Source organism: Juglans microcarpa x Juglans regia, chromosome 1S (assembly GCF_004785595.1).
Source record: "Juglans microcarpa x Juglans regia isolate MS1-56 chromosome 1S, Jm3101_v1.0, whole genome shotgun sequence".
NCBI lineage: Eukaryota > Viridiplantae > Streptophyta > Magnoliopsida > Fagales > Juglandaceae > Juglans > Juglans microcarpa x Juglans regia.
This window is the reverse complement of record NC_054595.1, coordinates 24067837-24080339: the sequence shown is the minus strand read 5'-3', so window position 1 is coordinate 24080339 and position 12503 is coordinate 24067837. Positions and strand designations below refer to the sequence as shown.

Genomic DNA, 12503 nt, shown 5'->3' with positions numbered 1-12503 from the left:
GGATTAACACCTGTTCATATAAAACGATTAGTCGTTTAGTGTTGAAGTTAGCTTCTTCTTGCCAAGCAAGATTTCTAGAATATATAAGTCAATTCTAACACCAAAACGACCTACTTTTGGAGCCAACTTCAAAGGCCTGCCTAATTTATCTTGATAGGTAAAAGCATGCCTAATTTATTATAGCTGGTCAGGTACTACCTCTTTTCCCTAGTATATCACCCACCTAACGTTTCTGTTTGCATTACCAACCCATTTCCAGTTTCATGCATGGCACATATGAATGCTTCTGGCAATACAATGAAATTGTCTCAACTCCAAACTCAAACTTATATTAAGATCCATGAATTCTGGCAAAAAGAACAGTCTGATTATCTTTATTTGTATGGGAATTGCCTATCTATTACATCAAAGCTCCGCATATAAAAGCAAGAATATCCAAAGCTCAAAGCTCACGATAGTCCTCTTCTGTGTCAAAAATTGCAATCCTACTAAGAAATAGCATAATTTATATAGCTGAAGACCCAATTCGTGATGCAATCCTGACCTTTGGAGCCAAAGAATTGAGAACCCCTGCATGGATCACCAACGCCATTTCCAGAACCTTACATGAGAAATGGTTTTTCCTTCGCTGATTACAGTCGACATCAGTCATGTGAGCAATGCTGCCAGGTTTGCCTTCACTAGAGAATTGAGTGATACAGTTTTTCTATTTTACATCAGACTGTATGAGCCGACTTGATCAAATTCAAGTCCAAATTCTTAAGCCTCACTACAGACTCTACATGTCCTCTCAGAGTGTGTATCTCCCCTAGCCTGCGAAATTCAAAGTTTATAGCAAGTGCACTTCAATTAACATTCAATGCCAAAATATTCAGCTAATTGGAAAAAAAATACAAGTCTAATGCAGCAGGAAGGTAGAAAGACTTCTGCAATCTGAACCCCACTCAAAATAAATTCTGGAAGGAGGTCATGGTGAAGAGATAATACGATTAAAACTTTGTAGTACCTGGCTATTTCAGCACGCCGCCTAGCCTGTTCAGCAATCAAAGAAGATCGCTTCCCATTTTTCTCCAATTCTGAAGACATCAATCCTTGCAGACTTCTTTGAGAAAGTATCCACTTGGCTGCCCTGTCTTCCTTTCCGTAATCTTTCTTAGAAGTAAAAGCTGTCTGCTCAAAACAAAAAATAACGACAAAAGCAAGAAGAATCATTCCAAGAAAGGTTATTTCTCATAGAGAGATGATAATGATTACCATGGAGCAATGAAAACGCCACTAACCTTTCTATCAAATAAGAGATTCCAAGCCTCTCCACTCCATGCGTAGCGCACTATGAACTTGATTATATCCAGCGGTACATAGAAGACCAAACTATATAACCATATAACACCAGCCCATCCCCATCCAATTCCACTGATGTAAGCAAAGCTAATATTTGCATAGACCGCAATTACAGTTGCCACCTAAACATGTAGAACTGCAAATCTCAGCTAATGCTATGAAACTAAACTCTGCTTGGTTTGATTTAGTAGATTCATAAGAAATATCTATTCATGAGATCATCAAATTTGCTCTTGTTGGAAATATTTGAAGAGACACATGTCCTTTTTGCAAGAACCTTACCAGTTGAGCAACCACAAATGCACACATCAACAGAGTTCCGGGCCTCTCTAGAAACGACCACCCCTGACTGCGTGTAACAAATATGAGAGCCTGGCTGATGATGCTAACTTGCAAATATACAGCTGATGAAACTTCCTCACTGTTGCTAGACAAGGATCTTACGTTGAAGTGTGTCTACAGTGGCATGGATAATTGATACATACAACAATCAGGTATAGAAAATAAAACAGTTGTATCTATTTCTCTACTCCCTTCATACAGACTCTCCAGAAGAAAATTCATAAAACAAGTTTGATGAGTTTTATACCTCAAAAAAAGTGGTGCCCACTACAACCCAGTAAAACAGAACAGTAACCAGGGCAAGATATGTGCCAATGACAATTCCGGTTGCAAATATTTCAGTGAGCTTCCAACTGTCAGGCATGGGAGAAGGCTTTACCCGATCTTGAGCAATTGTCATGATGGTCCCTAATTCAAGTACACAAACCTTTGAGGAAAAAAAAAAGAAGTTACAGTGTTCCAAATGGCTAAGCATTAATGATATAAAAAACTCTTCCTATACTTTCTGTTAATAATATTGGTTTTTAATTTTGATTTGTGAATTGTGATGAGAAACTTAAAGCAAACCGTATGCATATTCATCCAATTGTCTCTCAATTTGGTTATAATATTTTGCAAAAATACTTGAACTTTGTTCCTAAACTCAACAATATGTTTTGTCTAGAGAAATTGGAGAAGATTGTGTGCTGCCATTGACAGTTAATAATGAAGTTTGATACCACTTTATTGGAAAATTAAATTAAATTAGACTATAATTTTAATTTTATAATGGTTCCAAAATAAATTCTCAAGACAAGGTAAAAAGATAACTAGGCAACAATATGAGAAAATGCTTTAAAACCAAATGAGACATATTTCTTTTGTACAGCTAAAGTTGCTAAACAATTTCAATATTATATTTCCCTTCTCGTCTAGTTAATTTTTCTGTTTTACAAACTATCTGGTCCATTCTGTAATCAGAGTTAGTAAAAAAATAGATGCGAAGAGTTCCAGCAAACAGAGGAAGTTCCTGAATGTAAAATTCATTATTAATAAAAAAAAACATAGGCTACTTGAAATATTACCATCATTCAGTATTGCTATTATCAGAACCATGAAAGGTGGGAAGTCATATTCCCATATCAAGGCTAGAAGCACAAAACCTAGCTGCAAAAAAGTTGATTTTGAATAACTATATGATATTAAAGAAAAAATAAGGCTAAAACATTAGCATTGGGGCTGGTGCAATAGAAAAAAGAATCCTAACTTACCACAATCCTTATGGTTATGGAGACAGCATATATCTGCATATTTATGCAAGCTAATTAGTTTTGACATTAAACAGATTGGAAGCAAGACTGACAAAAAGAAGCAAAAAGGAAACATTTTGTGTAAGTATCACGGTTGGTTACTACTAAATTTTCAGATGTATCATAAATGCTTGTTGATCTTAGGATATCTCCAACCCCAAGAAAAGACAGTGATAGTATAAGAAGTTATACTTGTATGGTGGTCAAGCCATTCTAATGGTCCAAAGTAAGTTAAAGGCAAGGTAGGATCTTAACATCAAAATGGGGACAACACAGTGAACTTCTAAAAAAATAAATCCAGGTTTTCAATTTTTCCCTACAAGGACCTATTATAGACCTTGGTGCTGCAGATATAATGCTAACATCATTAAAACAGAAGAAAAGATTGATACTCAACTGTATAATTCTTCATTCTTTGGAATATCGCTCTGCTAGTTAAAACAGCACTGACAATCACACTTAAGCCAGGTTCAGTTAAGACTATATCGGAAGCACTTCTTGCAGCATCTGTAGCATCTGCCACTGCTATTCCGATATCTGCTTTCTTTAGCGCAGGTGCATCATTCACACCATCTCCAGTCATTCCAACCACATGCTTTTTTTCTTGTAAAATTTTCACAATTTCGTACTTATGTTCTGAAAAGTAACAGGAAATATAAAATCACCACGAGACATGACTATACTATGAGACGTATACATAACATTGTTTTTTCCAGAAACTACAGAGATTTTCACGAAATCAATCATGTATTTTTTTTAGCAATCAAGTATGCAAGGACAGTTACTTCTCTGAGATCATTTATATGGTAAGTCAGTTGGAAACCTTGCCATACTTGGGCCCTAGAATTTTGTAAATTTGTTGATACGAATGATATATAAGCCTAATACATATAATTACTCAAAGTTTATGCTTTTATGGTTTCTGAGAGGCCTCAAGAAAATCAACTGACATGGGGGTAGAAGTTACTAAAAAATATAAAGAAATAAAGAAAATACACTTTCATGAACCGATAAAAAAAATACTTTCATGATGTAGTTAGCATTTTTCTTTTAATTCAAACCAAGTAAATCACCACCCAACAAGAATAAGAAGAATAAGAATGAGGTTTTCAGGAGATAAGTATTAGATTTAAATACCAGGGAATACACCAGCAAAGCCATCTGCCTTTTCAATAAGCTCATTCACTGGAAGAGCTTCATTTTCATCTTTGTCACGGCCCAACAATGAAGAAGAGGGGTACATATTTGTTCCCATACCAAGTCGTCTGCCCGTCTCCTTTGCAATTGCCAACTGATCACCTTCATGAGGACATAGATTTACATATTAGTATATCTATTTGACATTCCTGCCCAAAGCTTTCTGATATTAACTAGAAAACAAAAATGTTTACACAAATGTATAGCAACTTAGAGCAGCAGAGTTCTCAATTATATTTTAAGAGGAAAATGTGAAAGATAAAATGGGTTAATCACAAAGCGATGCACAAGTCCTAGCTATAATATTGTGAAGAAGAAATAATAGGAGTTGACGTTTTCTGAAGGATTTACATGTGTATCCATTGATGCTTAGAACCGGTAGAACCGGCTGAGACCTGGTAAATGCTTCAGATTGCATTTCTTGAAAGGTATATTTTTATTTATGTTCCCCAAATCATTGACGCTTCGAGAGGAAAAGTAGTGATTGAATCACAGGTTTTTTAGCATCTTTAGTGAGCCTAAGAGCTCCGGGCAGCATTCTTATTTCTATCAATTCATTGTCAACTGATAAAATATTTCTTCAAATTCTCCAAATCAGTAGCATACTGAGGGAAAATTTGGCAAGCACTGGGGAGTTGACCATCATTAGTGAATCTTTGAGTTCTGGGCAGATTATCATTTGCATCAACTCGTTCTCGATTTCCATGTTTCAGTTCATTTTCAGATTATAGTTCCTGATACTTATTGATACAGTGGAATGTTGATTGTTGGATGCATGAAGAACTGCGATTAATCTGTGTAATTATGATGCTTCACTGAGTTCTCCACCTCTGAGGTGATTTTCTTGTTAGCAGTCTAAACACTGGTTTCTTCTTTCAAAGTTTTGACATGATTTCAGCAGCCAAGACATGTCTAATGAAATAAATATCTACTTTTCTCATGCAGAAAAATTAGGGAAGAGTAAAAAAAAAAAAGGTGTCCTTTATCTGCTCACATAGTGCGAGCTTCACTGAGTGGAAACAATCATATGAGAGAAAAAAAAAAATCAGTATCAACACTTAAATGAGTACTATAAATAAAGGCAGAAATTGATTCTTGGAAGTATATGAAGTCTTTATCATATCATTAGCAATTTACATATACCTGTAATCATCTTAACATTGACTCCAAGGTTAAGTGCTCTGCGGATGGTCTCAGCACTATCATGTCTTGGAGGATCAAACAAGGGTAACAACCCACAAAATGTCCAGGGACCTCCAGGAGCCTCCTTAGTTCTTTCCGGAACTGCCTGGAAGGATGATCAGATGATTTGGCTTTTAAATAATTGCTAAAATGATGAAATGCTCTCCAATTTCAAGATTTTATACCTACTAAGTGCAAATTAACCTACTAAATTCACTAGCTATTACAACCTAACTTCGGGAATAAAAAGTAAAAACAGATAGCAATGTGCTATACCTGATAAGCAACTCCTAGAGATCGTAAGCCCCTTTCAGCAAATTTGTCAATGATAGCATGCACTTTTCCAGCAATCTCTTGTTTCTCTTGGCAAAGATTTAGAATCTGACATTTAGGCAAACATTATAGACAACAATTCATGTTCTGATACAGTTCCTGTAAGATAAATTATATTCGGTACACCATTACCAAATCCTACGACTTGTGGTTTATTAGTAATAAACTGAGGAACCGTTCTTTTCTAGCACTTTTCATGAATACAATGGTTGAAACTTCAGAAGCAAACTTTGCACTAAAAGGTCATGCGAGAAGAAGAAGATCAGGAAACATGAAATATTTGAGTGCATGTTATGAAAATAAGGATACCTGTTCGGGAGCACCTTTGCTGGCACGATGCCAGTTACCATCAGAATCAATGTACGTAATTGCAGTACGTTTGTCCACTGGATTGAATGGAAGGAAATGCACTACCTCGATATCTGAACGTGCCTAAAAGACGAGAAAGACTTTCAGTTTTATGCATATAAACATGTACACCCAAACAAAGGGATATAAGTAAGAAACTTCAGTAGAATTTAGATATCATATTTACAGCGCTACCTCTTTTGGATCAGACAGCATGTTAACGATGGCCGCATCAATAGCATCTTGATTTTCCAGCCTTGATGCTCTCGCTGCAAGCAAGACAACCATGTCTTTGTCCATATCTTTGTTAAAAACCTGCACAAGGTATGTATTAGGCTGTTAGGCTTATTTGGAAAAATAAGGCAATTGAATTCCTGGTTCTTCCTAGAGTTCCCTGCACAGAAATTCAGAAGCTTCTAATTTCCAGAAAAGAGATATCATGAGCCTTGTATCACAAGGTAGTTAACCGTCTTTACTTGTGATGTTTAATATTTAAGGTTGACATATCCAACAGTAGAGATCTTTCAATCTGATAGATGAAATGCAGCCCATCATAATAACAAGCCATAAAACACAGAATGCTGTCTTTTCTTTTCTTACTCCGTGCCACAGATAGTTTTTCTTTTCACAATTTTACTTGGTAAAATAACCTTCCTGCTTAATTACTACAAAAATTTGCCAAGCCCTGTCAGGAATCGGGAATAAAAATGTAAAAGATGCATTTACATAAAAGAATGCAGCTGACCAAAACAACTTAGCAAGCATCTTCATTATTTCAATGAGCACAGGCATTTTCCATAAAAAAGTATAATTCAAAGTGACTGATATTGTACACTGATTCGGGGTATAATAAAAATGAAAAATATGAATAAATTTGTCCCTCTTCTGTCTATCGTGAATAAAATTTTCAACCAAAAGCAATGACATATAGTTTAAGATAATATTTCTTTCTACAAGATCAGCACCAATCTTCTTACCAGGCTCAATAAATACATCTAAAAGCATTGTATGGTAAGCAACAAAAGGAGGAAGTTTCAAGTTGAATATCATAGTGCCTATCAATTTGGCAAAACTGAACATGCTTTCCCGAAGGAAAACTACTCATGTTGCTTAACTGTACCAAAAATTACTTTTATACTTATGTCTTCTTTGATAAATTTTTGGGACAATAAAGGTGGATTTCCATGGTGAAAACTTTTCAGATAAAAATGCACAATAACTCAAAACTCTGTCATGATGTACTAAATGCAGAAAAACTACCTGTAGCAACAATCTCATTAGTCAGATTGCGTACCTCGATAAGGTTCCGATCAACAGTGAGGCGATTCAGTGTCAGAGTTCCAGTTTTATCACTGCAAAGGACATCCATTCCTGCCATTTCTTCAATTGCTGTCATCCTTTTTGTTATGGCACCCTTCGAAAATGAAAATAATGTTTCAAACAATCTCAGTATTGATCTTTTGAGTTTGAAGCTGTGTTTGTTAATAGAGAAGCACAAAATCAAAATATCTTTCATTTGGTAAATATGAGAAGTATTTCAAATGTGAATATTATGTGGACAACGCAGATATGCTTTGATTTCCACTTCATATTATTTGCAGCAGAAACTTTGGTAGTATAAATTTCATAGTAGGTTTATCATATGATTGACTTATGGCAATGATGACTTGCACCTGTTGAGATAGTCGATGAGAACCAATAGCAAGTGTCACGGATAATACTGTTGGCATAGCTATGGGTATTCCTCCAATTAATAGAACGAGAAGATTGTTGATTCCATCCCTGTATGAACGATGCTGTACAGGGAACATCACAATGATTTCAAGAATCATTCCCACAGCTATAGAGCAAATGCAGAAATTCCCAATGGCGGTAAGGACCTGCAGAAATAAAAGTTATTGATTTCATATTAAAAGTAGGATTCCAAACTTTCATAACGCTATAAAAGTTTCAATAGAACTTTTAGAATGTGACAGCCTCATTGGTGAAACAGCTTAACTAATCTTCTCTCAGGCAGATTTGAATTACAACCAGTAAGGTGGTTTGGGGCAATATCTCCAGCAATTCGGCAGTTACTTATGTCACTTTCCATAAATATACTTCAGTCCTGTCCATTTCTATTCCAACCAGCTACGACCATGAATATAAATGCTGACATCTATTATAGAATTTCAAAATAACCTGTTGGAAATGGCCGACAACTTCAGTGCTGTCAACTAAATGTGCTGCTTTTCCGAAAAAGGAGTTTACTCCAGTTGCTATCACTACAGCTTCAATCTCTCCTTGCTTACACGTTGAACCAGAAAATACTTCATCACCAGTCCTCTTAGTGACGGGTAGAGATTCTCCAGTAAGGGCTGACTGCACAGAAATTTAGAACTATTATGTCATTAGTCATATAAGTTTATATTATTATTATTATTATTATTATTATTATTATTATTACAACAAGCAGGTATATTAGATCCATTTTTTATGGACTATATTCAACGCATTGAAGAGTCAAGACATAGAAATAACCATCCAAAAGGAAGTTATGGATACTTGTTGCGAGTGCGGTATTATAATATAGTTTCTTCTTTAACTTTTAAGAAGCACTTGCCTGGTCAATCTTTAGTGGGTCTCCTTCAAGCAGGCGAGCATCAGCAGGAATGATATCTCCAAGCTTTATGCTAATTATATCTCCTGGTACCAAGATAGCTGCATCTTGCTCTTGCCACTGCCCATCTCTGAGAACCTGAGTGAAGAGACGGTGTGTTGATATTTTTGTTGGACATACAAGGGTTTTATTTTAAAAGATAAAGTAAAGGCAATAAAATGAACCCAGAGAATGAGCATTCTTCAATGGAAATAAGGGAGAGTAGACACATCATTTAAATTTGCAAGGTAATCTCCACAGGGAATAAAGTTATCCAGAAGCACACAAAAAAAACCCACTAATTTAACAGATATGTAATCCTTAAAAAGTTCAAGGAAGCTGAGAAAGCCTCCAGGACCTCATTGACAGCTTCATTTCCCACTGAATCACACTTCTTTACCGTATGGATTACTAGAAACATAAAGACTTCTTGAAAGTGTCTATCATTAGAATTTTCCTTCTCTCAAAATATTACTACAATGACAAGCAAGGTAAAAGAATGAAATCTGATGTAGACCAGATTGCCCATGGTTTCATGGAGAAGTTTGAGAGTAGGAAGGTCAATTTTTTGAGTCTCGCTCGACCTTATGCATCTAAATTTCACTATTTGGGAAGAGAGTACACTTGAAACTCGTGTGACAACTTAAGCAAGCTTGCGATAAGAACCTAGAAAAAATTTGCTTGACCGCACTAGGGTCGCTTGAGCTAAATTGTGATTAATTTTAGAAGTTGGGTTTTATTAGGATTTCATGCTAGGTTAGGATTCCGGATTCTATTTAACCATCATTAGGCCGGTTTGGCCCCTGCAGTCATCATTGTTCATCAGTTGATCAATAAGAAAGATTCTTTGAGTTTTTTCAATAAATTCTTATGTTTCTACCCTTGATTTCCAGGCTTGATTTCTAAACTTATAGAAGAGTTGTGATATCTTGTGTTCATAGATCCTGCTTCACGTGCACCATGCTGCATCAAACACTGATTTTAATTGCCTTATGTTCTCCATTTTTTTTTCTTTCCAAAGCAAAGTTAGGCCTTATGTGCACATGCACATACGTTTGGGAGTGCATGTGCATGTTTTGTTCAGCAGAAAATTTAGAAACAGGAGCACAAACAGGAAGTAGCACTGGACAAGGAGTGCCAAAATACCATCATATATACACCATAAAATGCAAAATGAAAGACTTAGATGTTTCCCAAGATGCTTGAGTTCAATAGAGTTTCTGAGGAGAAGATATTGGTAAAGTGCCTGGTATTCCCCAAGTATAATGATAGGGAAACCAACTAGAGCAACACAAATTTTGACCATGTTGAAAGCATTTTTAGCTATTCACCTAGCTGAAGGCATCAATCAGAGTGGCACACCTTTGTTTTAGGAGCTAAACGAGCCATAAGTGCTGCTGCAGCATTCCCTGCGTTATTTTCCTCAATAAAACTGATTGTTGAATTGATTATCAGTAGGCAAATGATCCCTACAAAGTCCTGCCAGTCAGGACCCTGCCCCTGAATGTCATTTAGAAAGAACCAGAGAAGAAGGTTATATAGCAGAATGAACAAACAGCACTAAAGTGAAATTGCGTCCTAAGATATATCCTACTTACTCCGCCATTGGCAAGGGCAATTGCCATTATTGCTGCAGCTTCCATAACCCATGACAAGGGATTCCACATAAAACTTAGAAATTTCAAAAATTTGTTCTCCTGCATTAGAAAAAAAACAGTAGCATTTTAAAGTTGGGAATTACTTTAACATGATGAACATCCTACACCATAATATTAGTGCCAGAAAAAAAACATTCTGGATTTTTGTAAATAAGTCACCAGCAATTTGTATTGGACAGTATCGAGTCAAAAGTGGGGCTAGGGGGGACCCAACAAATTCCTAAGCTCAATTCAATATTGAATTCATATTTGACTTTATAATGTCCAATAAAAAATAAATTCATAGCTGAATTGTGCTTAGAGATTTCTAGTCAAGAGACAAGCTGGTTATCTCTTTTGATATGATTTCCAGCTTTGATTGACTTTCTACTTGCTTCAAGCATTAATCATGTTACAAACTACATATTTTTCTAAACTGTGGTGCTTACTGGCTTCTCTTCCAGCATGTTTGGGCCAAAAATCTTCAGTCGGGCTTCAGCATCTTCTGATGATAGTCCTCGTCCTGATGTTCTAAGTTGTTCAAAAACTTCTTCTAACGGTATGCGCTCCTATAAAACCATATTGTTCAGAAGATGTTATCATTACCATAGAGGGTGGATTTCAAAATGCGGTTCTTGCAATGTGGTTTTCACAAAACTTACCAAATCAATCCCTTCTCGATTGAAGTTCTCAGGATCTAGCAATGGTTTCGCCAAATCTTCAGCCATGATTCAAGCTTCAGAATCTGTAATTACAGTCAAATAATGGATATGACTTCAATTTATACTAAATATTTGAGAAATTTTTCATTATGAAGACCACAAGAAACTAAACAGAAAATTCATTAAAATTAACCATCTCCAACAATGAGGGAGGATCTAGGATAAAATACGAGTTTTCTTCTTGTGTACTAATTCTGTGACTCCAACAGACATACAATTGGGATTAGTATCAAATATCCCTATTCTAAACTTATTCTAATAAAAAATATGTATTCTAGAAAGCCCTCTAAGAAAAATGTCCTTATGTCGACTGACTTTGTCACCATTATCCATTTAACTCATCAACCAAGTTAATATAATATGGTATAAGTAAATTATAAACTCGCTGCATCTGTAATGCCATCTGTAACAATACTAAATGCAAATTCAAAGTCCTTTTCTAAGTTGATCCTGAAATTCAACAGCAGCTACAGGAGACAAACTAGAAGGATTCTGCATTACATTAAGGATAATAAAAACCAAAGAGCTAATGTCGCATAACCAGAAAGAATTCAGAACTAATGTCATCAAGCAAAGCTCACAAGAACAGATCAAATTCAGCATGCGAAACAAGTACAAAACTCAAACAAAAGAACTAGGAAAATATAAGAAAATATTAAAATTACTCACCGATGCTACAAAGAAAGAAAATTGGGGAATTGAGAATATCAGAGCAGCAGAGAAGCTGCAGGAAGTGCAGGGTGAAGAGCCAGATCCTCCTCCTCCTCTCCCTGTTGAAAGAAGTGGGGTGGGGGTGAAGTGGAGCAAGGAAGCTGTGGCAGATAGGAGTAAACAGAGGAGAGAGTTTTTAAGAAGATATAGCGTTATTAGTTCCAAATCTACCTGATTTGGTGGCTGACCGTTTGTTAACGGTCCAGGACGAGCGGATGATGCATGTCCCCAATCTGGGTCGCTCCATTTTTCCATGTCTTTAATTACTTCTGGGATTGGTTTCACACGCAGTGAAGAGTAAAGATGATCGAGGAGACCGTTAGCTTAACTACCTTTCAAAGCTTTCCCTTCTAAACAAACCTAACGTTCCCTCCAGGGACGGCGGGACCCAACAATAAACTGCCTCTCTTGTCTATTTGGTCATTGGTACGCTTCGGCCACCGTTGCCGCTGTCTTGGACACTTGCTATGCGTACATGTAGCACACGTGGAGAAAATATTATTATTATGTAGACAGTAATATTATATATTATACTCTTATCTTATTTTAATTATATTAAATAATATATTACATATTTATCATTATTATATGATAAAAAAATATATAATAAATAATAATTTAATAATAATAAATATGTAATATTTTATTTAATAAGATGAGAGTGAGTTAGTAATAAGACACCTCTTAAATTTGCTCCGAACTCAATGAATAATATTGGTGGCCCAACATACAAGGTACGGTCATGTCCCATGGTGCCCGTGCC

General features: G+C 35.9%; 1 protein-coding gene across 1 annotated transcript; it reads right to left on the bottom strand.

Moving 5' to 3' along the window:
- Positions 1–303: 303 nt before the first annotated feature.
- LOC121244262 (ATPase 10, plasma membrane-type-like) lies at positions 304–11936 on the bottom strand. Its single transcript, XM_041142276.1, has 22 exons — positions 11699–11936; positions 10970–11052; positions 10757–10876; positions 10269–10367; positions 10033–10170; positions 8635–8769; positions 8214–8393; positions 7706–7912; positions 7327–7446; positions 6228–6347; positions 5994–6116; positions 5628–5732; positions 5313–5457; positions 4110–4271; positions 3370–3608; positions 2934–2966; positions 2748–2829; positions 1931–2091; positions 1624–1797; positions 1281–1463; positions 1007–1170; positions 304–813 (listed from the first exon to the last, which is right to left on the bottom strand). Exons 2-22 carry the CDS (start codon positions 11033–11035, stop codon positions 717–719), a joined length of 2853 nt encoding a protein of 950 aa, XP_040998210.1. The 5' UTR covers positions 11036–11052; positions 11699–11936; the 3' UTR covers positions 304–716.
- Between the last annotated feature and the right edge of the window lie 567 nt (positions 11937–12503).